Source organism: Anolis carolinensis, chromosome 4 (genome assembly GCF_035594765.1).
Source record: "Anolis carolinensis isolate JA03-04 chromosome 4, rAnoCar3.1.pri, whole genome shotgun sequence".
Lineage (NCBI taxonomy): Eukaryota > Metazoa > Chordata > Lepidosauria > Squamata > Dactyloidae > Anolis > Anolis carolinensis.
The window spans coordinates 156266033-156288616 of NC_085844.1; the positions used below are offsets into that span (position 1 = coordinate 156266033).

The 22584-nt window shown below is 41.3% G+C and overlaps 1 protein-coding gene across 1 annotated transcript in view; it reads right to left on the minus strand.

The window, feature by feature from the left end:
* Positions 1 to 14878, minus strand: part of dnai3 (dynein axonemal intermediate chain 3) — a 52521-nt gene extending 37643 nt beyond the window's left edge. The window contains exons 1-2 of the mRNA XM_003223068.4: positions 14728 to 14878; positions 1511 to 1770 (exon numbers count right to left, since the gene is read on the minus strand). Of these exons, the coding sequence (XP_003223116.1) occupies positions 1511 to 1760 (250 nt within the window). The 5' untranslated portion in view covers positions 1761 to 1770; positions 14728 to 14878. The remainder of the gene's footprint in view (positions 1 to 1510; positions 1771 to 14727) is intronic.
* Between the last annotated feature and the right edge of the window lie 7706 nt (positions 14879 to 22584).

A 22584-nucleotide genomic window follows, 5' to 3' on the forward strand; every position in this document is an offset into this window, starting at 1 on the left:
GCAGGCTAAAACCCAGAACCTCAAGCCATGGCTGATACCGAATGAGAGACTCCCTCCTGGGCACACAGAAGACTGGGCGACTTGAAAGGCACTGAACAGACTGTGCTCTGGCACCACGAGATGTAGAGCCAACCTTAAGAAATTGGGCCTCAAAGTGGAGTCCACAACATGCGAGTGTGGGGAATTGCAAACCACAGACCACCTATTACAATGCAGTCTGAGCCCTGCCACATGCACAATGGAGGGCCTTCTTATAGCAACACCAGAGGCACTTCAAGTGGCCAGCTACTGGTCAAAGGACATTTAGTATAATGCCAAGTTTTTAAAGTTTGCTTGTGTTTTTAAATACATTACAACTGTACCCTCTGTTCACTTCTGACACGATAAATAAAAAACATGGCGATTGCAACCAATGCCTTCCCCACTGTTTACCTTTTGTAAAGAAGACCCAGAAACAGGAAAGCAAGTGGGAGAGTGGGTTAAACAGTCATCTTTCCAGCTAGTTAGCAAATGTAGACATTTTTTTCAGTCCTTCTTTCTCTCACTCTCTCTCTTTCCCTCTTGCCTCCCTTTCACTTTTCCCCTCCCCATTTTCCTTACCATAAACTCTGATAGCATGCAAATTCTTGCCTCCTCCCTTCTTCTCTGGAGCTTCACATGGGCTAGAAGACAGAGACTGAGCAGGTGCGAAGGAACCTCAGCTGCAAAGCCATCTTCTGATGGTATAAGCTATTTGACAGTGAAATATGCTGCTTTGAATATCTCTTTCTCTGGAGGCTTTTAAACAGAGATTGAATGGCAGTCTATTAGGAGGGCCTTGACTGGGTGTTCCTGCTTGACAGGAGGGGGTTGGACTGGATGGCCCTTAGGGTCTCCTCCAACTCTGTGATTCGGTGATTCTATGAGACCATTATGAGAACAAGAGGAAAGTAGATATGGGTCTATTTCAGGTACATGGCTCACTGTGCAACTCGGGTTCTTTCAAGTCGGAGGTAAGGACTCACCAAACACCCCATTGTGGTTCCTAAATACAGAGAAAAAAGGAGAGCCAACAATGTATATTCTGCCACTTGGGGCTGGATGCCAGCATGGTATGAAAAATGTTGAAGATGCTCTATGCCATGCAGTACAAAATATTCAGCCAAGATTTAATTATTTATGTGAACATAAACAAATACACACATCTCATTAGTATGCCAGTTGGCTTTTATCTGTAATAAATGGTATAAGTATACCAGAGAATTGTTTTAAAATAATTTTCTTTATGATTTATTATCAGTACATGTTTGTTTTGTATACCTATTTTATATAACTATATATCCAGGTCCACATAGAAATTTCTCCAGAAAAGTGAAAGGAAAAGGTTTTTAAAGTCCTGCTAGTACAATCACTAAGAATCTGCAATAAAATATAAAGAAACTTCACTAAGAAAACCACTGCTTGAATATCATCATTTTTCCTCTGCATTCAAGCTGTTCCCCTCCCTTCCTCTACACAGTCTGATACTCACCAGCAGATTTTTGCTTCCGTTTGGGTGTCCCTTTACGTGCTGTTTTTGGTGATGTTTTTGGTGATGTTTTTGGTGATGTTTTCGGTGAAGCTTTTGGTGATGCTTTCGGAGAAGCTTTTGGTGATGCTTTTGGACTTCGTTTAGCCTTGGATGTGCCTTTACCTTTACCTTTACCTTTACCTTTCTTTTCTGTATCAGCATTAGGTGAGGCATCAGGTTCAGGTTCAGTAGCTTCTGGAATTTTATCCATTTTTTAAAATCTGGAAAATAGACAACAACATGCAAGCATAAACCCAAGCTTTTCATCAATCATCTGTATCATAACAGAGTTTGGATACAACTGGTTCTAATAGGAGATAATAAGATATCCTTTATCTCACTCTTACTATGACCAATTATTGGTGCCTACGTTTGGTACAACTTTGTTGGCGCAAATCATTTTCATGCTCCAAGGAGTTACTTTATATTCTGCAAATCCTCGCAAGCATATCAAGGATACACATTTATAATATTCCTTGAATTGAGAATAGCTCCTAGATTATTAAAGAGTCCTTTTGCAATTCTGCAAATATCCAGAGGCAGATACCTTTGGGAAATATGTTTTAATTAATTAATTAATTCACAGCCCCAACTTGGGTAACTTCTGCAGTTCCTCCCTTGTCTAAGTTTTTGAAGTGAACGAATGGAAGAAGCAATAATGTGAGGAAGAAAGAGGAGTATGGAGAATCTTATTGTCTTTTACTAAACAAAAACAACGAATGAGTAGAATATTATATGCATTACCAACTTCTTCTTTTGAAAATATTCATGACTGTGGTACCATGTCACAATAAGTGACATGTCACAACAAGCAAATGTATACTTTGCTCTATTCTATTTTCTTGTGCAGTGAGTACTGCTACCCCCCCCCCATAGTTTGCGATAGATCACGAACTGTGGTTTGTTTAAACCATGCAACCAATCAAAACCTGCAACCAATCTTGTTGTTGACTCTTTCCCCAGATTCGCTCCTGATATAAGCATCAGAAGAAAAGCAAGTAACAGACTAATCAGAGGTGGGGGTATACTAGTCAACATTTATTTCATTGTGTTGTGCAATTTGTACCTTATGAAGGAAACAGAAACCATGGTTTATTGTGACACACAAAATGGCTAAACCTGAAAGAGGAAGGAGAGGATGGAGGAAAAGCTCTTAATGACTATTATTAAACAACAAAGACTGGATTGATGCCTTCAACACAACCTTTTAAAGATGTACACACAACTATGAAAAGGTCCTGATTAAAAAACCCACAGCTTGCATTTCCTGACAACCCCTTAATTTTACACCTTTTTCCTTACATGCAGTTTCTTTCAAACAGAGACCTCCTGGCACTATCAGCCAAAGGATATTTTATAGCTCTTGTGACGGCGCGAGTGGCGCCATCTATATGTCAAACTATAAGTTTCAAGATTTGAATTGTATCATGCCTGATTTTGCCCTTACCCTGTAAATGTAGTTGGATTGGTCTGTCAATCAATGTTGTTTGCACCTGTTATATTCCTCATTCTGCTCAACTGTTTGGCTCCATCTCTTCCTGGAGTAGGACTGTGTTTCCTCCTTTTCATTCCACCAGCAAGCTCTCTACCAGATGGACGTGAGAGAGAGACTTGGCTCGGAAAGCCCTTGAAAAGTTACCTCTCAGCACCAATTCTGAGGTTCTTACCCTTGGGACTCACACTTCATGTTCAGGGCCAACCTGAACAACGTTGAGGAGTCTCAAGCGCCTTCACATCAGTCCTTTGGCAACAGAGGAAGACTCTGTCTTCAGATATAGGTCATTGGACTGAGGCTGAGTTTTCTCCGGCATTCACAGCCAGAGAAAGAGGGATCTGGAAAAGCTCCACGGACTTAAACAATCAAAGACTGTAATGTATATTTTCTTTTACCCCCTTTGTGAACAATAAACCCAGTTTTTGAGTTATCTACAGTGTTTTGGTCCTTGGGAGTTCCAGTTTCCCTAAAGGAGGGCAAGAAGCAATCCCCTGGGGAAAGATGTCACGTCCATGCCTCTTTCACTAAGAGTACAGCCCCAGGCGCGACGGCACAGCTCTTCTATACTGCCCTCCTTAATAAATTTTGCATGATAAGAAAAAAAAGTTGTGGGAAAACACATGATCTTTACAAATGAACGAACCCTCCCTGATGTAAGTATGTGGATGAGGCAGGGAACTTTGTACAATAAATGTCAGCTACCAATCCTATGCCTATGAATGCAACAATTCCAGTATTTCCCAACACCAAGACAGAGTAATTGTAAAACCTCCCACTGTTAGGTCACTTCTTCAGATTTCAAAAGCATGGAGGCCTGTTTGACACACTATGGTAGCTCTATATCCCACAGAAAAAATGTGAAACGAGGACACACCTCATCACAACTGTGGTGCCTCACTCATTAAACATTGGCAATAGTATGTAAATGTCTACAAAAACTAACTATAATACTCCAGGCTGGTGAACTGCACATGCATGAATTGCAGAGTATGAGCGGTAAATAATAGCTGAAAATAAATTCTCCTGTCTACTGACTTCTCTCCAGGTATTCTGCCATATCCATTGCCTTCTTTAACTAACCAGACTGAAGGTCTGAAAGGACAGAGTATAAGGAAGGAGAGAAACAGCAGATGCAGGTGCCATCCAGGCATTAAAAAAGACATAGCTGCCCAGTTCTCAGGCCAGAAGCAGACTGAAAGGCAATGGGAGAAAGTCCAGGCTAGCAATTTCAAAGAAGACCTAGTGATTTGTTTTATTTGGCTCTCATTTCTGATTAAGAGTCCTTGCTCTGCCTCTGAAATATAAAGACATATTGCTTCAACATATAGTGAGGAATACTTTCATTACATTAATTTTATAAACTTTAAAAACTTCAGTTACAGAAAGCATCAATGGAAGAAATCCAAGGTCTTTGGAGTACTGCAGGGTGAGAGATGGAAATAAAATGAAGCCTTAAAAAATAACTCCAGCACCATCATGTGGAAATGATTTACATCACAGCACATAAGTACAGTTTTGTTCTCTGAATAAGTCCTGGATTTATTTTTCAAGTTTCCCAGAACGTAAAGCGATGGTGCTTAAGACAAGTGGATCACAAGAGAAGGAGAAACATAATGTGCATCCAACCAATCTGAAATCCTAAAGCCAATTTCACAGGAAGAGATTTGAGCCCATGCTCACTTGGAGTTCAGAATATGGAAGAATGGAAAGGGATGCAAAATGTTCACAAACTGAATGTGAAATAAGTGGTGTCACCAAAGTGTTAAGTTAGGAACTGGGTGAAAGGAGCACCAAATGGAAAAAATGGGTTGTTTCTGTAAAATCGCCCATTTATTTGAGTCACATGAATGGAGGCAGCACTGAGGTTTCTAGGATTAATCATAAAGCTATTTTTAGGAGAGGAATTTACTAAAGCAGAAGATTCCTTAAACAGATTGCTTTTACCGTATCTATTCCTCCCAAAGTGACCCATTTAAGGTGGAATCAGGTGTCAAGCAGGGATGTGTTATTGCCCCAACCTTATTTTCCATCTTCCTCGCTATGATACTTCACCTTGTTGATGGAAAGCTCCCCACTGGAGTGGAAATCATGTATCGGACAGATGGTAAGCTATCTAACCTCAGCAGACTGAAAGCTAAAACCAAGGTCACCACAACATCTATTATAGAACTCCAATATGCCGATGACAATGTAGTCTGCACATTCAGAAGAAGACCTACAAGCCACTCTAAACACCTTTGCAGAAGCATACGAGAAGCTCGGCCTCTCATTGAACATCGAGAAAACCAAAGTGCTCTTCCAACAGGCACCAGCTAACCCCTCTGCAATGCCAGAAATACAGCTTAATGGTGTAACATTAGAAAACGTTGACCATTTCCGCTACCTTGGCAGCCACCTCTCCACAAAGTCAACATTGACACTGAAATACAACACTGCTTGAGCTCTGCGAGTGCAGCATTTTTCCGAATGAAGCAGAGAGTGTTTGATCATCTGGACATCCGTAGAGAGACCAAGGTGCTTGTGTATAAAGCCATTGTCCTCCCAACCCTGCTGTACGCCTGCAAAACATGGACGGTCTACAGATGTCACACTCAACTCCTGGATCATTTCCATCAGCGTTGCCTTAGAAAAATCCTGCAAATCTCTTGGGAAGACAGGCGGACAAATGTCAGCGTGCTGGAAGAAACAAAGACCACCAGCATTGAGGCGATGCTCCTATGCCATCAACTCCGCTGGACTGGTCATGTTGTCCGAATGCCGGGTCACTGTCTCCCAAAGCAGTTACTCTACTCCCAACTCAAGAATGGGAAACGTAATGTTGGTGGGCAAGAAAAGAGATGTAAAGATGGGCTTAAAGCCAACCTTAAAAACTGTGGCATAGACACTGAGAGCTGGGAAGCCCTGGCCCTTGAGCGCTCTAATTGGTGGTCAACTGTGACAAGCAGTGCTTCGGAGTTCGAAGAGGCACGAATGGAGGGCTTAAGGGAGAAACGTGCCAAGAGAAAGGCCTGTCAAGCCAACCCTGACCGGGACCGCCTTCCACCCGGAAACCGATGTCCTCACTGCAGGAGAACATGCGGGTCAAGAATAGGTCTCTTTAGCCACCTACGGACCCACCCCCAAGACCCCACAACTGTAAGACCATCATCCTCGGGCTACAAGGGATCGTCTAAGTAAGTAAATCCTCCCACCACCAATAACTTCATTCTTTCATTCTTAACTTCATGTAAAATTCTGAAGAGTGCAGAATCAGTGCAGGGTACTAGATAACAGCAATTGGACTCAGTGCGATTTTTTTTTTCAAAATGCATCAATAGAAATCAACTTAATCCATGGTAAATTATTGCAGTCAATTGTAGTACTGTTTATCAGGAAAAATACAATCTTTCCTGATAAAAAGACAGGGCAGAGCTTTTTCCATCTTTAGGCACATTTGTCCTACTTGGGTATTGCACTTTCACCACTACTTAAAAGCTGAATTAACACAGCGGTTGCAAATTATATGCGTGGTTGTGCAGGATGGAGGGTTTTGATGCTTTCAGTTCAAAATTAAAGGTTGTGAGTTGTACTATTAATACAATTCTACATTCTTCATTTAACACCCCCTCCCCTTAACTTCATGGTTTGTCTCTAGCAAGATATTAAATCTGCTTACCTTAAAATCTCATTTAATTCTAAATAAGCCAAGTTTGAAATCAGTCTGTTAGTCATTTCCTAGTCCTCACCAGTCACCACCCTTTCATTTACTCATTTCCCCTTTCTAAGAACAGCCCATGAGTTGCTTATTTGACTTCTTTTAATTAATTCAGTAAGCATTAATGCAAGGGAAATAACATTAAAATATTAAGGCTATATCATGCAGTACAACTGTCTTGATTTGTCATGGACACTCTCAATTAACACACTTTCTCAGCTGCTTTTTATTGGTTTATTTCAGTTGGTGCAAACAAAGGGCCCTTCCACACAGCCATATAACCCAGAATATCAAGGCACATAATCCACAATATCTGCTTTGAACTGGGTTATCTGAGTCCACACTGACATATCATCCAGTTTAATGTGGATTTCATACAACTGTGTGGAAGGGGCCTGAGGCCCCTTCTACAATGTCATATAATCCAGATTATCATAGCAGAAAATCCACATTATTTGCTTTGAACTAGAATATCTGAGTCTACACTGCCATATAATCCAGTTCAAAGCAGATAATCTGCATTTTATATGGCAGTGTAGAAGGGGCCTCAGGGTCCTTCCACACAGCCATGTAACCAAGAATATCAAAGCAGATAATCCATAATATCTGCTTTGAACTGGGTTATCTCAGTCCACACTGCCATATAATCCAGTTTAATGTGGATTTTATACAGCTGTGTGGAAGGGGCCTCAGTACGCTCAGGCAAGAGCAAACTGCTGCAGCCTTTCTTAATTTGCATGCTGTTCCTCATTAATAATTTTTGCCCATTTTGATTGCTGCCCCATTTTTTTTCTATGAAATTGAGAAGGGGGGGTCTATGGCCCATTCTACACAGCTGTATAAAATCCAGATTATCTGCTCTGAAGTGGATTATATGGCAGTGTAGACTCATATAATCCACTTCAAGGTAGATAATGTGGATTATCTGCTTTGATAATCTGGATTCCATGGCAGTGTAGGAGAGGCTTATATCTGACTACTAGACCAATCTTGAATAGACCTCTTGAATCAATTATGAAATCATGTCAACACTTTATAAATCTTGTGATTTAGTGGGTCTAGTCCAGGGGTTCCCAAACTAAGGCCCGGGGGCCGGATGCGGCCCATCGAAGCCATTTATCCGGCCCCCATGGCACAAGGGCAGAAGGGGGTTGGGCTAAATGACCCAAGAGGTCTCTTCTCCCATTATTATTATTATTATTATTATTACAAACACAACAAGATGAGTCCACAGCAGACACTCTGCTGGCTGTTGAATTGGATCACACGTCGGACACTTCCCAAGTGTCTAGGACTGTGTGATGTATCGGCGAATAATGAGGGCAGATCCCCGTAAGGTGGCCTTCTGCAGCTGGCAGATGGTAATTTTGTCAGCACCGATTGTGTTCAACTGCAGGCCAAGGCCTTTAGGCACTGCACCCAGTGTGCCGATCACCACTGGGACCACCTTGACTGGCCTGTGCCAGAGTCTTCGTAATTCGATATTTAAATCCTCATATCATGTCAGCTTTTCCAGTTGTTTCTCCTCAATCCTGCTGTCACCTGGGATTGCAACATCGACAATCTATACTTTGTTTTTTAACATGATTGTGAGGTCAGGAGTATTGTGTTCCAAAACCCTGTATTATTATTATTATTATTATTATTATTATTATTATTATTATTATTAACATTGAGGCTGGGTGGCCATCTGTCAGGGATGCTTTGCTTGTGCTTTTGGTGCACAAAGGCAGAAAGGGGTTGGACTAAATGGCCCAAGGGGTCTCTTCCAACCCTTTTATTATTATTATTATTATTATTATTATTATTATTATTATTAACATTGAAGCTGGGTGGCCATCTGTCAGGGGTGCTGTGCTTGTGCTTTTGGTGCACAAAGGCAGAAGGGGATTGGACTCAATGGCCCAAAGGGTCTCTGCCAACCCTCTTTTTATTCTTGTTGTTTATTATTATTATTATTATTATTATTATTATTATTATTGCTCGGTGGCCAACCATAGTCCGGCCCTCCAATGGTCCGAAGGATTGTGAACTGGCCCCCTGTTTAAAAAGTTTGGGGACCCCTGGTCTAGTCTATTTAAGACTAACTAATTGATTTGTTATCTATGCATCAAAGAAAGGTGGGAATTGTGAAGCCCTCCAGATGTACTGAATTGTATCTCCCAGCATTCCTCTTCACTGAATTTGTTTGCTGGGTATTTTAGTCAAATAACATTAGGAGGACTGTACAACTTCCATGCTTGCTTTAAAGATGGGAACCAATGAAAACAACTAATTCTGGCCCCATTTACACTGCCATATTATCCAGATTATCAAAGCAAATAATTCACATTACCAGATTATAATTATATGAGGCCCTTTCTTCATTGCCATATAAAATCCAGGTTATCTGATTTGAACTGAATTATCTGGCAGTGCAGACTCAGGGCCCTTCCAGACAGGCCCTATATCCTAGGATCTAATCCCAGGTTTTCTGATTATCAGGCAGTGGGTATTCACACAATCCCATTTAAAGCAGAAAACCTGGCATCATATCCTGGGATATAGGGTCAGTCTGAAAGGACACTCAGATAATCGAGATCAAAACATATAATGTGGATTATTGTCTTTGATAATCTGGATTATATGGCAGTGTAGAAGGGGCCTGAGTCTACACTGCCATATAATCCTGTCTAAAGTAGATAATCTGGATTTTATATGGCAGTGAAGATCCAGCCTCTGTTCTCATGAGGCAAGGTGCCACTTAACAGATGCTGTAATACAAGGAGACAAGAAATTGTGGGGCAACAAATACATCACGATGAGGTATCTCTAGTCACATTTTTAGCCATCTCATGGTCTCCAAGTGCATCAACAACAGTCATTTTCTAATCCACATCTGGTCCACATGTGATTTCAAGACAGAAAAAAAAATGCCACAAGTGAATGCCTTGAAAAGATGAAAATGTGTACATTGGTTTTAAACTGTTTGAGTTTTACCATTGGCTCTACTGAATTCTCCATATGGAATAGAAAGGGCCAGTCCTCACAGTTACCATTTATAACAAATACAAACAATTTATATTATATCATCATTTGAATGAAAGGTAGCTATTCCACGCACCATTTGCTAAAGCCAGGGTAAGTTCATTCATGTGTTTTAACTAACCTATAACTCCAGAAGCATAAAATAATGCTAAATTTGTCTTGCATTAGCAAAACTGCAGTGCAAGAGCAATGAGTTCTAATTATCTAATGGGCTGAAATATTTAGTGGTCAAAAAACCAAACTCTTATGTTGCTAAGTGATGAAGGGGGCAAAGTTAATTAGTTATCAGTAAAGATGTGAATTCTGCTGTACCAAGAAGAAGAATGATTAACTGGCGACCAAATTGAACAATTTAAATGTCATGTTTCAGTACAGTACCCATTAAAGATTGTGATTTATTTGAGGCAAAATAACTGCATCATCAAAATACACAAGTGTAAAACATGTTTTTTTAATGTACTTAACCCCAAAAGCAGGATTTGTCCTGGTTACAGACAGTTCCAGTTTATCTTCCACTTTTCAGCTGCTTTTATAATGTCCCATTTCTCTCTCCACCACACTGTGCAGCTTCAAATTGCAGAAGTATTTTGTATTAATCATGCCTTTCCTAGACCCCTTCTACACTGCCATATAATCCAGTTTATCACATCAGATAATCTGCATGATCTGCTTTGAACTGGATTATATGAGTTTACACTGCCATATAATCCAGTTCAAAGCAGATAATCTGGATTTTATATGATTGTGTAGAAGGGGGCCCAGTAGGTTTAGGCAGAAGCAAATCGCTGCAGCTTTTCCATCTTGTATGATATTCCTCATTAATTGCCATCCTGACCTTGCTCGGATGCTGCTTGGGCACCCATATCCCAGTTTTCATTTGTAAAATGTTAGGGGATATGTATACTCAAACTAACACGGCTGCCTATCTGAAAACTGTAATTATTCCCCAAATAGACTGGAAATCAATGAAACTGTTGTAAGAAGGGAGGAACATGCTCTATCTATCTCTATCAAGAGTATACCCGTGACATTTTGAAACATCAGGAGAGAATTCTTCTGGAACATGGCCATATAGCCCAGAAAACTCACAACAACCCTAAATGAAAATTAATTTGGTACCCTCGGGTATCCCCTCGGGTGAGAAGGGCGGGGTATAAATGTTGTAAATAAAATAAATAAATACATAATCATAATAACAATGGTTGTGTGTGTGTGTGGAAATCAATGGCAAACCACCTCCAAACAATCTTGCCAATTTGTGATAGTTTTGCCCTAAGGCAGTGATTTTCAACCTGTGGGTTCCCAGATGCTTTGGCCTTCAACTCCCAGGAATCCTAACAGCTGGTAAACTGGCTGGGATTTCTGGGAGTTGTAGGCCAAAACACCCAGGGACAAACAGGTTGAAAACCATTGCCCCAAGATCACCATAAGTCAGAAACGACTTGAAGGCACACAACAGTCCAAAAATAATCCCTTCAATATATCATGACAGAAAGAGAATGCACGGCATGTAAGTACAATAGAATGCATATAACTACAATGAACGATACCATATTTCTTTTAATAGGTCTATCATGATGTTGCAGGCATAAGAAATCTGTCCCAACCAATTCTTCTGAGAAAACCAGCTAGAGGCTGAAATTCATCAGGACTGCTGTAAGTTGATTTGGTCCTTGGTGAAAAAAAATAGATGCCATCCTATATGACTGGAGACTATGGGTTAGTGTAGGCTGGCCTGAAGGATAATGTCTGGTGATTTGGGGATCAATAAGAGGATTTCCTAGCTGTGCATGAAGGATCTCAAGAAGAAACTCTGTTAGCACTTCCCTCCTTGACTTCTTGCAGGCCAAGAAAAGACCTGAAGCAGGGGCTCCTTTCTCATGGACATGCCTGTAGTGCTCTCCATGCCAAAGAATGCAGACTAGTAAATGGGATGGGAGATCAGTGAGGCAGTAATCTGATGTGATGGATGAGGTCTCTGGTGCCCTGGAACCTTCTTGGAAAGAGACATGGGGACACTTACCCTTTGGTCTTGTGGGAAAACCATTTTGCTTGGTGGTTGTGTGGGCAACTCCCAAGAAGTCCACCTTTTTCTCTAAGTCTGCCTGGCAGCAATTTTGAGCCACAGTTGGACTGGTTAAAATGTTCATGTGGCATTTTACATTTTGTACACCAAAAGGTTTTTGCTTTGAAATTCACTAGTTTTACAATTGATGTCTACACCATGGATGAAAAATGATGCCATTGAAAAAGACAAAAATACATGTAACACAAAAAGACAAAAATACATGTAACAATTATTCTGAATTGTCCAACCCCGTAGTTTTATAGTGATGTCTAAGACTGAAAGGGCCCTAGAAGGCATTGGCAAGCAAGGCACCTCTCATAACAATGTTTCCCAATATTTAGTTCTCCAGGTTTTTGGATTTCAACTCCCAGAAGCCCCAGACAGCATGTCCAACTGTCAGGATTTCTGAGAGCCGAAGTCCAAAATACCTGGAGGACCAAAAATTGGAAACCACTGCCTATGATTTAGTATTACGAATATCTTCTGATTCCCATTTTCTTGTAGGATTGAACTGGCTCTTCAGATATTGCCAGTCAAATGTGATGGAAAGAAACACAACACATTGTGTGTAATTTTATGTAATATTCATCTATGAAGATGATGAATGATCTTGTGATCCCTTCATCCTTCCATTTCTACCAAAGAATCAGTGAGTCTTGAATTCTGACAAATGCTCTCTCCAGATCTTCTATCACTATCCCTAGTTGCCTCCCATTATTCTTGGTGATTCTAGTTCTTCCTTATCCTCACCTAGGCTGGATCTACACTGCCCTATATCCCAGGATCTGATCCCAGATTAACTGGATTATATTAGTCTACACTGCAAGATAATCTGGGACAATCAGATAATCTGGGATCAGATTCTGGAATATAGGGGCAGTGTAGATCCAGCCAAAGTCCTTCTGTGACAAGATGACACGGATTAATGGCAGAAAAAAAAGTTGCATCTTGCATGAATAAGATCCTAAGCAGTCCTTCCTGTCCCAGGTTGGGGAATTTGTGGCTTTTCCATTGTTCCCAGACTACCCTTGTCACCAACACTGGCTAAGGGCCCTTCCACACAGCCATATAACCCAGAATATCAAGGCAGTTAATCCACATTATTTACTTTGAACTGGGTTATCTCAGTCCACAGTGCCATATAATCCAGTTCAATGTGAATTTTATACAGCTGTGTGGAAGGGACTAAAGTTGATAGATGAAAATTGAACTCCAATGCATGTAAAGTCATATGATCCTCAGTTCTGTCTTATTTTAAAATTACTGTCCTGAGAAAGACTTCACTGTCTTGGAAATATTCCAGCTATATGCCTCAGGGGAAGGCAAAGGCAAACTCACTCTGAACAATTTCGCAAAGAAAACCCCGTGATAGGTTCACTTTACGGTCACCACTTGAAGGTACACAACAACAACAGAGGCCTCACTAAAGGTGGTTATATCTGGCAGCTGATCTTTGGTAACATGAAATGGCAAAATATTATTACTTATTGACTTTGCCAGTATTTTATTTTGTAGTTGGGGGTTGGGGAAGAAGATCTTGCAATATTTTCTGCTTCTAGAACCAAAATTGGCCATGGATACCATGCACCTTGCTACAAAGGAAAAGGGACTGTTTGCTGCTCCACTTCAGACAACAAAATATCTTGAGACTGTCTTGCTCTATATAAAACATGCCTGTATAAAAACATTTGCTACTCAAACCAAAGTAGCCAAATCTCATTTGGCCTTCAATGCACACAATGGGGTAGTTAACGTCTTCTATATTATTTTTGATTAGAAGTTCCATAAACCCCAGGATTATGGTGGTGGGAGAAGTAGACAAAATAATCTGGAGGGCAGCATATTACAAGAACTAGAGCAGAGGTCCTCACATTTTTTAAGAAGAGGGCCGGTTCACAGTTCCTCAGACTGTTGGGGGGCGGTGGGGGAGCTGGACTATATTTTGGAAAAAAAAACACAAACCAATTCCTATGCACCCTGCACATACCTTTTTTGTAGTGCAAAAAATCTGAAAGAGCAATAGAATATGTATTCAATCATTGAGAAACTAGAGCAAAATGTGCTACAGCAGGATGTCCCTCCTGCAAAGACAAGGTTTTTGCAGTTTGATACACTTTCCTCGTGTGTTTATGATAGAACCAATTCGGGAATTGCATTTATATTCCAGAAACAAAAATGATAGTTCAGGAGAGGAGGTGTTTCTTTTCACAAAGAAAACGGGAGGGACAGTGGGCGGGAACCACTCTCTACAATGTGATGGCAAATCAAGAGAGAACTCCTGAATAAAATGGAGAGTTTGCTAATGTGTGATGGAGGTAGGAAAATTTCAAAATGGAGTATGCCTGAGCTGTATGGTAAACCCACTCTTCCAAACACTTGACATGTTCAATGGGATGAAGTCTTGATGTCTTTACTTAGCATAGCTCAGAGGGAAAAGAAGCCATTAGTCTGCTATCAAAGCAATGGGTGCAAGAGAAGGAAATAACAATTGCGCAGTAATGTTAAAAGTGGCTTGTCAAGGCCCGAGTGAGAGAATGTAACAGATTAGGACACACATCTTCATTTTAGGGTGTATCTAGTCTACACCATAGAACCAATGCAGTTTTGACACCACTTTAACTGCCATGCCTCAATGCTGTGGAATCATGGGAGCTGTAGTTTTGCAAGGTCTTTATTTCTCTCTGGTGCCTCACTAAACTACAGCTTGCAAGACCCCATAGCACTGAGGCATGGCAGTTAAAGGGGTGTCGAACTGCATTAATTCTACAGTGTAGGTGCATAATTTTGCACAGCTTTCTGTACGTTTTCCAACTATCTCACAACTCCATGGGAAACTTTCAATGCAAAGTCGTACTATCTCTCTCTCTCTCTCTCTCCAGGTATAAAAGCCTTACCTGTTTTGCAAATGGAGTTTTCTCTCTTCCTCGCTTTCCTTCCTTAATTTACAGTTGCCTCAATAGCAGGCGTCCTTCGTTGCTATAGTCAACAGCCACCCCGGAGTGGCAGTTGCAGGGACCAATTAGCATTCCCTACATTTAGCCCGCCCCTCCTGAAACATGATTGGACACTTTCGTGACAGAGCCGAGTAAACTAACTACTAGCCTAAGGAGAAAACAGTGGACTACAAGTAGCAAGAGGCGCGGCTGTAGTTCCATAGCCTCCAATAGAAGAGGGCACAGTGCATCATGGGAGTTGTTGTCTCCTTTTAATATAGTGAGACTTTTCCCATTAATAAAGAAGCAAAATGTTGTAGTTTAATTTTCGGGTTTCTCTGTATAGGGCTCTTCCGACTTCATATTCCACCCCAAATAAATAACCAAACACATAACAGGGTTCCGGGCTGTATGACCATGTTCCAGAAGCATTCTCTCCTGATGTTTCACCCACATTTATGGCAGGCATCCTCAGAGGTTGTGAGGTCTGTTGGAAACTAGGCAAGTGGGGGTTATATAGCTGTGGAAGTTCAAGTGTGGGAGAAGAAACTCTTGTCTGTTGCAAATAATCACCTTAACTAGCATTAAATGGCCTTGCAGCTTGAAAGCCTAGCTGCTTTCTGCCTGGGGAAATCCTTTATTGGAAGGTGTTAGCTGGCCCTGATTGTTTCATGTCTGGAATTCTTCTGTTTTCTGAGTGTTGTTCTTTATTTGCTGTAGAGTTTTAAAAATACTAGTAGTCAGATTTTGTTCATTTTTCTGTTTTCCTTCTTTCTGTTGAAATTGTCTACATGCTTGTGGATTTCAGTGGCTTCTCTGTGTAGTCTGACATGGTAGTTGTTAGAGTGGTCCAGCATTTCTGTGTTCTCCAATAATACACTGTGGCCAGCTCTGCTCTGGCTGATGTCTCTGGTTGAGTTAGTCTGCAGTGCCTTTCATGTTCCTTGATTCGTGTCTGGGCAATGCTTCGTTTGGTGGTCCCTATGTAGACCTGTCCACAGCTGCATGGTGTATGGTAGACTCCTGCATAGGTGAGAGGATCCCTACAACCTACAAACTATTTACAGGCCCATTAAGAAAATCCAACAAATGCTTCATTCAGCAAAGGACAAGAAGGATCCTCTCACCTCTGCAGGAGAAACCATGAAAATGAACAAAATCTGGCTACCAGTATTTTAAAATTCTAAATTTGGCACAGTAAATAAAGAACAACATTCAGAAAACTGAGGGATTCCAGACATTAATCGATCAGGGCCAGTGAACGATTCCCAACAAAGGATTTCCCCAGGCAGGCTTTGAAGATGCCAGGCTATTCAATGCTAATCAAGCTGGCCAATTGTAACATTCACAGTTGTTTTCAACAGAGAAGAGTTCTTTCTCCCTCCCTGGACATTTCACAGATATAAACCCTATCTGCCTCATTTCCAACAGACCTCACAACCTCTGAGAATGCCTGCCATAGATTTGGGCAAAATGTCAGGAGAGAATGCTTCTGGAACATGGTCATACAGCCCGGAAAACTCGCAGCAACCCAGTGATTCCAGGCATGAAAGCCTTTGACAACATAACAGTTTTAAAACGCCCTTCTTGACTGAGGCAAGGTTATTTTTGCAACAGTATCTACACCATTCCCTTCTGTAACACAGTATCCCTTCTGTCCTCCTGCCTATGGCAGTCTTGCAATGGAAAGACTGGTTCTTTGAAACTCGTTTAATAACTGTAATAATGCAATGATGCTTGAGCTTGATTATAACTCTGATTTCCGAAGATACAGTCAAAGGGAGCTATTCAAGGAAGGCCTCCTCCCCTTGAGGTTCATAATTGTAACTTTGTGACTGAAAAGGACATTTCATTGAACATGCAGCATGCCAAACATGGGCTGTTCGTTTCTGCATCCGGGAAATGAGGCAGGATGGATGTAAAGACTCAGGCCCCTTCCACACAGCTGTATAAAATCCACATTGAACTGGATTGTATGGCAGTGTGGACTCAGATAACTCAGTTCAAAGCAGATATTGTGGATAGGAGCCCCTGATGATGCAGTGGGTAAAACCTTTGTGCCAGCAGGACTGCTGACTTGAAGGTTGGGTGAACTTCTATCAGCTCTAGCTCCATGCAGGGACATGAGAGAAGCCTCTCACAAGGATGGAAAAAACATCAAAGCATCCAGGCGTCCCCTGGGCAACGTCCCTGCAGACAGCCAATTCTTTCACACCAGAGGCTACTTAGTTTCTCAAGTCGCTCCTGACATGAAAAAAAGATCTGCATTGATATTCTGGATTATATGGCTGTGTGAAAGGGCCCTCAGATAAATCTAAATTCAATGGCTTGTGGCTGTTGTGGGTCTTCAGGTCATTTCCAACTTATGGCGAACCTATCACAAACCCTTATAGGCAAGATTTATTCAGAATAGATTTCTTATTTCTTTCCTCTGAGGCTGAGAGAGTGTGACAGGGTCACCCAGTGGGATCACAACTAAGTGGGATTTGAACCCTGGTCATCATGCTCATAATCCCCCAAACACTACACAATGCTGTCTTCTTGTCCCAACTGAACAGATACTTAATCAAATACATAATAAGCAATATCAAGCAATTTGATTCATTGTGGGGACTTCCTGGGACTTGTAGTTTTGAACTTTGGTTCAAATGATGCAAATTTTCTACATATAATGTTCTCTAAAAAGGTCATACATCATATTCTCCCTCCTTCTTCCTCTAAACCCAATGAATTTTGGGTGGTATGGCGTTCTAACTGCAAATATTTTTGGAGCATAGACTTTTAGGCTGCCAGATTATTCAGATTATCAAAGCAAATAATCCAGACTATCTGATTTGAACTGGATTATGTGAATCTACACTGCCATATAATCCAGTTTAAATAAAATAATCTGGATTTTATATGGCAGTGGGGGCCCTTTTTACACTGCCATATATCCCAGGATCTGATCCCAGATTATCTGCTTTAAACTGGAATATATGAGTCTCCACTGCCAGATAATGTGGGATAAACAGATAATCTGGTATCAGATCCTGGGATATAGAGGCTGGGATATAGTGTGAAAGAGGCTGTAGATGGGCCCCTAGAGTTGGAAGAGGCCCTGAGGGTTATTAAGAATTCATACCCCTCCCCCAAAAATGAATTATATAAAATTATATGAGTCTTCACTGACTTGCAGAGCCTCAGCCTTGCAAACTGCCAGTGGACTGTTTTCTCCAGCTTGCCTTCTTCTTTGTTCACCAAACCACACCCTGGGAAGCAGACCGGCTACACAACAGAAGTAATTTGCATACTCTTTAATAAACATATTGCTTTGTGGACAGTCTGCTAAGAAGGAAATGACTAAACTCCCCAATTTCTCTGATACCATCAGGGTAAGCCAAGTCCATTCATAAATTTTCCCATTCACAAACATCCAGAAGTCAGCTTCATTCCCCTTCACCTATTCATAAATTCTAGAGGTTTGTTCACACATTCACGGTTAATATTTTTCTTGCGATCACACACTGCCAGCAGATCAACACCCCAGAGAGACTAAACAGCTTGCAGTTGCCCGTTTATTTTCCAAAGTGTGGCCTGGAATGCCCGTCTAGCCGAATGTGGATGTGTATATCCAATTTATATAATCCCATCACAATGGGACAGGGGGCAATAGGAAGGAGTGTTCCAGGCATATTCAGAATGCTCCCATAGATGAGATCCCTACATTATTTGACTAAAGCTTTGCCATGGATAAGTTTCAATTTTATTGATACATTTATTGCGGTCATTGAGATGTTTTTCTGGCTTTCATTTATACTCACCAATGAGAATCAGTGCACAAGTTGAAAGAGAGGTTTCACCCATTTTACTGTTTATCACAAATACTTTCTCATTGTTGTTACTGGATCCTCTCATTTGTGTGTGCCTCCGGGGAGATAGGGCGGGATATAAGAATATTATTATTATTATTATTATTATTATTATTATTATTATTATTATTATTTGTTAAGTCAATCAAGGACTCATGTACATGTTACCTTACCACATTCCTGAGGTTCATGCCCCTCTTGGAGGATGGAATAATGAATGGACTAAGATTTTAAACCAACAAATAACTGTTATTTATTTTCCCCGCCATGGGAGAACACCAACCAGCAATGATATCAGAGGTAATCCCCAGCCAATGGGAACCTGGATCCTAGCTGTATCATTTGTCCACCAATCAAGGGCCAGTGTAAGTATTCAAATTTTCTGTCAAAATCAATGCATATGTTTTGTATTACCCAATGCGGTATGTCAGATATTTGGAAGCATTGACACTATTCTGACATCCTTTCGGGCCTGAATAAATAAACCTCTGTCCTTTTGCCTTTATGTCCTTATTTATATGGTATTCCCCATAGCAAACTATGGATGCAAGTGCTGGAACGTCAGGAAGACTGAGCAAAGGAAGATAGATGCTTTTGAACTGTGGTGTTGGAGGAAAATTCTGAGAGTGCCTTGGACCGCAAGAAGATGCAACCAGTCCATACTCCAGGAAATAATTCCTAACTGCTCACTGGAGGGAAGGATATTAGAGGCAAAGATGAAGTACTTTGGCCACATAATGAGAAGACAGGAAAGCTTGGAGAAGATATGCAGATGATGTCCTGCTCTGTCACTCCTTCCCACCTGTCACTAAGGAAGCTGTCCAGGTCCTGAACTGGTGCTTGGCCGCTGTGTTGGTCTGGATGAGGGTCAACAAATTGAAATTGAATCCAGATAAGACAGAGATCCTCTTGGTCAGTCGGAAGGCCGATCAGGGTATAGGGTTACAGCCTATGCTGGATGGGGTCACACTCCCACTGAAGGCTCAGGTTTGCAGTCTGGGGGTGATCCTAGACTCATCGTTGAGCCTGGAGCCCCAGGTCTCGGCAGTGGCTAGGGGAGCCTTCGCACAGTTAAAACTTGTGCACCAGCTGCACCCATACTTTGAGTAGCCAGACTTGGCCACGGTGGTCCATGCTCTTGTTACATCCTGATTAGACTACAGCAACTCGCTCTACATGGGGCTCCCTTTGAAGACTGTTCGGAAGATCCAATTAGTCCAACAGGAGGCAGCCAGGTTGATAACCGGAGCAGCGTACAGGGAGCATACTACTCCTCTGTTACACCAGCTCCACTGGCTGCCGATTAGCTACCAAGCACAATTCAAGGTGCTGGTGTTAGCCTATAAAGCTCTAAACGGTTCTGGCCCAGCTTACTTGTCTGAACGTGTCTCCCGCTATGACCCACCTTGAAATTTAAGATCTTCAGGTGAGGCCCTGCTGGCGGTCCCGCCATTCTCACAGGTGCGGCTGGCGAGGACGGGGGAGAGGGCCTTTTCAGTAGTGACTCCCCTCCTATGGAACGCCCTCCCAGATTATGTCAGGCAGGCTCCCTCCCTTCTATCTTTCCGCAGGAAAGTTAAGACCTGGTTGTGTGACCAGGCCTTCGATCAATAACAGCAGCATCAATTATTACTATCCTAGAATTCAATGACAGACCAATTATTAGACTCAAAATGCGGCAATTGTGTATATGTATATTTTTATCAATGTTTAATGTATTTAATTTTAATTGATAGAATTGTCTGTAATATTTCTATATTGTGTTTTATTGTAAGCCACCTGAGTCCCCTATGGGTGAGAAGGGTGGGATATAAGTATTGTAATAAATAAATAAATGAATAAATAAGATAATGATGCTGGGGAAAATGGAAGGAAAAAGGAAGAGGGGCCGACTAAGGACAGGATGGATGGATGGATAGATGGTATCCTTGAAGCGACTGGCTTGACCTTTAAGGAGTTGGGGTGGTGATTGCTGACAGGGAGATCTGTTGTGGGTGGTCCATGAGGTCACAAAGAGTCAGAAGCAACTCAACTAATTAACAACAATAAAGTCCTGATCTGATGATTAGTGTAGCATAGCTCGCTGGGCTCCAGACCTCCAGTCTTAGAGGATACTGAAATCACTCAACACAAGGGCTATCCAGTCCAAATCCCTGCCATGCAGGAATGCACAACCAAAGCAGTCTTGACAGATTGCCATCCAGCCTCTATTAAAAAGCCTCCATAGAAGGAGTCTTCGCCACTCTCCAAGGCAGCCACATTTTTCACTGTTGAACAGCTGTAACCATCAGGAAGTTCTACCTAATGTTTAGGTGGAATCTCTTTTCTTGCTCCATGTCCTCGGACCCTTCCACACAGCCACATAACCCAGCATATCAAGGCAGAAAATCCCACAATGTCTGCTTTGAACTGGGTTATCTGAGTCCACATTGCCATATATACCAGTTCAAAGCAGAAAATGTGGGATTTTATTCTGCTGTGTGGAAGGGGCCTTAGTCCCCTAAAGCCTGTCCTCTCCTCAATGTGACCAGCATCTGGGATGAAATTTGTCCTGGGCATAGTTGTTCTGATTATGGCATTTGGTTGCCACCCTTAAACATGGTGGTGATGTCTAACAAGATGAAGAAAAATATTCAAATCTTCATATTATGCGAAACCAATTTTACGTTTCCGAATGATAACCATATTGAATCTGTAGAGTTGCCATGCCACTACAACAAGTATAGAAACCCACACTGAGGATCTCAAGGTGCACCTACACTATACAAGTAATGCAATTTGACACTACTTTTCACTGCCATGGCTCAGTGCTATGGAATCAGGGGAGCGGTAATTTTCCAAAGTCTTTAGATTTCTTTGCCAAAGAGTGCTGGTGCCTCACCAAACTACAACTCCCATGATTTCATAGCATTGAGCCATGTATTCCTATGGATGTAGGGGTTGTATTGTACTTTGATTTGCAGCACTTACTGTTATTTGTATGAACATGAGTGTATGTAATAAAACAAAAGGTGCTTCTATATTACATTTTGCTTCCCAATGACTTGGTGTGATGCAATGTTTTTTAGATCTATAGAAGTGCCAGAAATCTCAAGGACACTTGGGCAGATATGCCTTTTGCAGCCTGCATCATATGCAAAGGAAGCAGGGCTGGAACACGTTGCTGAATCCAGTTATGTAAGCTAGAAACAAAAACCAAATAACCTTAAACTTAAGGTTATACAGCTTTAATATGTACTGATTGTCTTTAAGATTTCTTAAGATTTTCAGTAGTTATTATAGCACAAATAATACCCTACTAACATTTCACATTTATGAATCAAAGAGTGCATCTATCTATGCTACAGAATTAATGCAGTTTGGCTCAATGTTAGGGGATCATGAGAGCTGTAATTTTAGAAGACCTTTAGTCTTCTCTGTCAAAGAGTGCTGGAGTCTCACCAAATGACAACTCCCAGGATCCCATAAGCGTTGAGCCTTGGCTATTAAAGTGATGTCAAGCTACATTAATTCTATGGTGTTTAGATGCACTAAAAGGGAAACTATGCCACTGCCCCAGAATGAACTATTACCCATTGAGTGAAATTCAAGAGTTTTGAATGCTTTTTTAATTTATTTAGAACACTAAATGCCCAAGGCAAAGTAAAATGAAGAATAAATAGTAAAATACAACAATAGCTTTTAAAAAAGCTAAAAGTGAAGAGAAAAAGGGCACACTGTAGTGTAGCAGGAAACCTAACAAATAAACCAACAGGGGGAGGGAGTTGGTTTGCTTAGGCCACTTTTTATATAACTGTAGAAAATTCAGATTATCTGTTTTGAACTGGATTATATGGCAGTGTAAAGGTAAAGGTTTCCCCTGACCTTAAGTCCAGTCATGTCTGACTCTGGGAGTTGGTGCTCATCTCCATTTCTAAACCGAAGAGCTGGCATTGTCTGTAAACACCTCCAAGGTCATGTGGCCGGC